The 3,399-nt window shown below is 41.1% G+C and overlaps 1 protein-coding gene across 1 annotated transcript in view; it reads right to left on the bottom strand.

Annotated features, from left to right (window-relative positions):
• Positions 1-508, bottom strand: part of TNPO1 (transportin 1) — a 53,652-nt gene extending 53,144 nt beyond the window's left edge. The window contains exons 1-2 of the mRNA XM_010853556.1: positions 269-508; positions 20-133 (exon numbers count right to left, since the gene is read on the bottom strand). Of these exons, the coding sequence (XP_010851858.1) occupies positions 20-124 (105 nt within the window). The 5' untranslated portion in view covers positions 125-133; positions 269-508. The remainder of the gene's footprint in view (positions 1-19; positions 134-268) is intronic.
• Between the last annotated feature and the right edge of the window lie 2,891 nt (positions 509-3,399).

Consider the following 3,399-nt stretch of genomic DNA (forward strand, 5'->3'; position numbering starts at 1 on the left):
GAGGCCTCGCAAAGGATACTTGTTGCACGGTTCTCTGGATGGTGGTGTCGGGGGACTGGGACTCCTTCAGCAGCTGCAGGATTTGCTGAAGCCCTTGCTCGTCAGGTTTCCACTCATACTCCATCTTGGTTTGCTGCAAATAAAGCCAGACACAGGAAGAGACGGAGCAAATGTTACTCCCCGTGCACAGGCCCGAGGGCTTCCCGCGCCGAGCAACCCCCGTTCCTCCCCGCCACAACGACCCTTGCGCTCCCCGGACGCCTCAGACCTGCCTGGGGCGCCCCGAAGGAAGTCTCGGACGGTGAAACCCGGGGGAACTGATCCTAGCAGCTCGGCCGCCAACGTCTGCTGCTGCCGCCGCGGCCGCTGAGCGCAAGGAGCCGACCAGACTGAGTCACCGCGAATTTGCAATCTGGCCCCTAGATCCGCTCACGGGAGCCCCCTGGGTCCTAGTGCCACGCAGTTTTCTCCAACCTAACCCAACTCTAGTTCCACCCAGATTATTACTGATTTAAGGGCTAATCTAAAAAAAGCAAACCCCCTGCGAGACACCTGGAGATCTGATTTGGGATTTTAATCATTTTAAATTAACATGGTTAATAATTAAGAATGACTGTTAATAGGGAAAAAAGCCTGCTAATTCCCCTGACGGCTCAACAATACTTAGAATAACAAATGTTTATATTTAAATTTGATATATAAAGTACTAAATACTAAAATTTAGTCTAAAATATTAAAAATGGATTGCATCACAACTCACACTTGAATAAACACTACATGTTGCATTTACATTTGCAAAACGACTGAAAAAAATGCATTCTTTCATAAACTTCAATTTTTGAACTCTTTAAGTTAAACTCCACCTGAAATAACCACATTCACAACTAATGACTTAGGGCTGAAGAAAAAAAACAAGAAAAAGAATGTAACTTTACAACTGGATAGTGTTTAATTCTATTAATGTGTTTTCACATACATTTTATTTTATTATCACTCTGGCCGGAGGGGATATTATTTGCCCCCTGAGTGGTAACTGTAGAGCAAAAAGATCACAGGAAATGACAACAGTTAATTAGTTAAAACTGGGAGGAGTACAGGTTTCTTAAACTACTATGAGCTGCATCTACTATAATAATGGAAACTATCCTATCAATGACAGTTTCTTTGAATGCTTAAACAAAACTTAAGTATCCAGCATGAATTATTTGTAATTCAGCATGAATTTGCTGAAGGAGGGGCTTTTTCATAACGACCTACTATTATACTTGATAGTTTGAAATCTGAAATTAGTCCCTTCCTAGTAGGAGTCTCTTCCTAGCTGGGGTTAAAAAAAAATTACCTGACCTTACAGTTCGTTTAAAAAAAAACACTAACAACAGTTAGTATTGTTTTTCTTTCTTCTATTTGTAAAAAAAAAAAAAAAAGTTCCCTCTCTCCTTCACTTTTATTTTCTGCTTAATATCCTGTAATCTGGTTTTCTTTACCAAATTCTACCAACTTCCTCAATGACCCAACCCCCTAATCCCCAAACAAACAAATGGTATCTGGACATAATATCTATTAATAATATTGTCATGTTTTTATTGGAGTCTTCATTCTGTGTGTTTATATATTTTATAATGATGAGACTGTTGTTTCTGGGCCAATTCCATATATCATTAAATATTTAGAGTATTTTTAAAAACAAAGTATTCCATTGTATTTCTGTGCCATAATTTTAAGAAACGTTTAATTGATATGTACAATAACCTGTACAAATCATAAGCATACAAACTTATGTATGTTTATAAAGTGAATATACCTGGTGTAACCAACATCTGCATCAGGATAAAGATCACTACTAGTACCAAGGTTTCTCTTGTACCATTCTCGGTCAGCAACTCACACTGTGATCCCTATTATAATTTCTATCGTTAAAAACAACTCCCCCTTCCCTCCTGGATTTTTACTTCAGAAATTTCAAAAACAATTACAAAAACAATATTACAACACATTAAACAACATGGTTGTACAAAAAGTTAATTTAAATCCATCACTAAACTTACAGCCCTAACAGAATCAGTTTTACTAGTCTGAAACGAATCCATCTACACCTTTCTCTATTCGCAAACATATATATAGTTCTGGTTTGTATTTTAGGATCATGCCACATTCTGTATTATTAAATAACTCTACAACTTTTAAACACACAACATTGAATGGCCATCATTCCAGGCCACTACATATAGATTTAACTTTTCATTTTTTAATAGATGCACACTGGGGGAGAGTTCTGACAAAACATGGTCCACTGGAGAAGGGAATGGCAAACCACTCCAGTATTCTTGCCTTAAGAACTCCATGAACAGTATGAAAAGGCAAAAAAGATATGACACCAGATAAGCCCCCCAGGCCAGTACGTGGTCCAATATGCTACTGGGAAAGAGTGAAGAAATAGCTTCAGAAAGAATGAAGAGGCTGGGCCAAAGTGGAAATGATGCTTAGTTGTAGATGTGTCTGGTGGTGAGGGATTTCCCTGGTAGCTCAGACGGTAAAGCGTCTGCCTGCAATGCAGGAGACCTGGGTTCGATACCTGGGTCAGGAAGATCCCCTGGAGAAGGAAATGGCAACCCACTCCAGGATTCTTGCCCGGAGAATTCCATGGACAGAGGAGCCTGGTAGGCTACAGTCTATGGGATCGCAAAGAGTTGGACAGTACTGAGCGACTTCACTTCACTTCACTCACTTCTGGTGGTGAAAGTAAAGTCTGATGAAAGTCTGACGCTGTAAAGAATAATACTGCTTAGGAACCTGGAATGTTGGGTCCATCAATCAAGGTAAATTGGATGTGGTCAAGCAGATGGCAAGAGTGAACATCGACATTTTACAAATCAGTGAACTAAAATGGACCAGAATGGGTGAATTTAATTCAGGTGACCATTATATCTACTACTGTGGGCAAGAATCCCTTAGAAGAAATGGTATAGCCCTAATAGTCAACAAAGGAGTCCGAAATGCAGTACTTGGGTGCAATCTCAAAAATGACAGAATGATCTCTGTTTGTTTCCAAGGCAAACCATTCAATATCACAGAAATTCAAGTCCATGTCCCAACCACTAATGCTGAAGAAGATGAAGTTGAATGGTTCTATGAAGACCTACTGGAGAAGGCAATGGCACCCCACTCCAGTACTCTCGCCTGGAAAATCCCATGGACGGAGGAGCCTGCTAGGGTGCAGTCCACGGGGTCGCTAGGAGTCAGACATGACAGAGTGACTTCACTTTCATGCATTGGAGAAGGAAATGGCAGCCCACTCCAGTGTTCTTGCCTGGAGAATCCCAGGGACGGGGAAGCCTGGTGGGCTGCCATCTCTGGGGTCGCACAGAGTCGGACACGACTGAAGTGACTTAGCAGCAGCAG

This window comes from Bison bison, unplaced genomic scaffold, assembly GCF_000754665.1.
Source record: "Bison bison bison isolate TAMUID 2011002044 unplaced genomic scaffold, Bison_UMD1.0 scf7180017864329, whole genome shotgun sequence".
Lineage (NCBI taxonomy): Eukaryota > Metazoa > Chordata > Mammalia > Artiodactyla > Bovidae > Bison > Bison bison.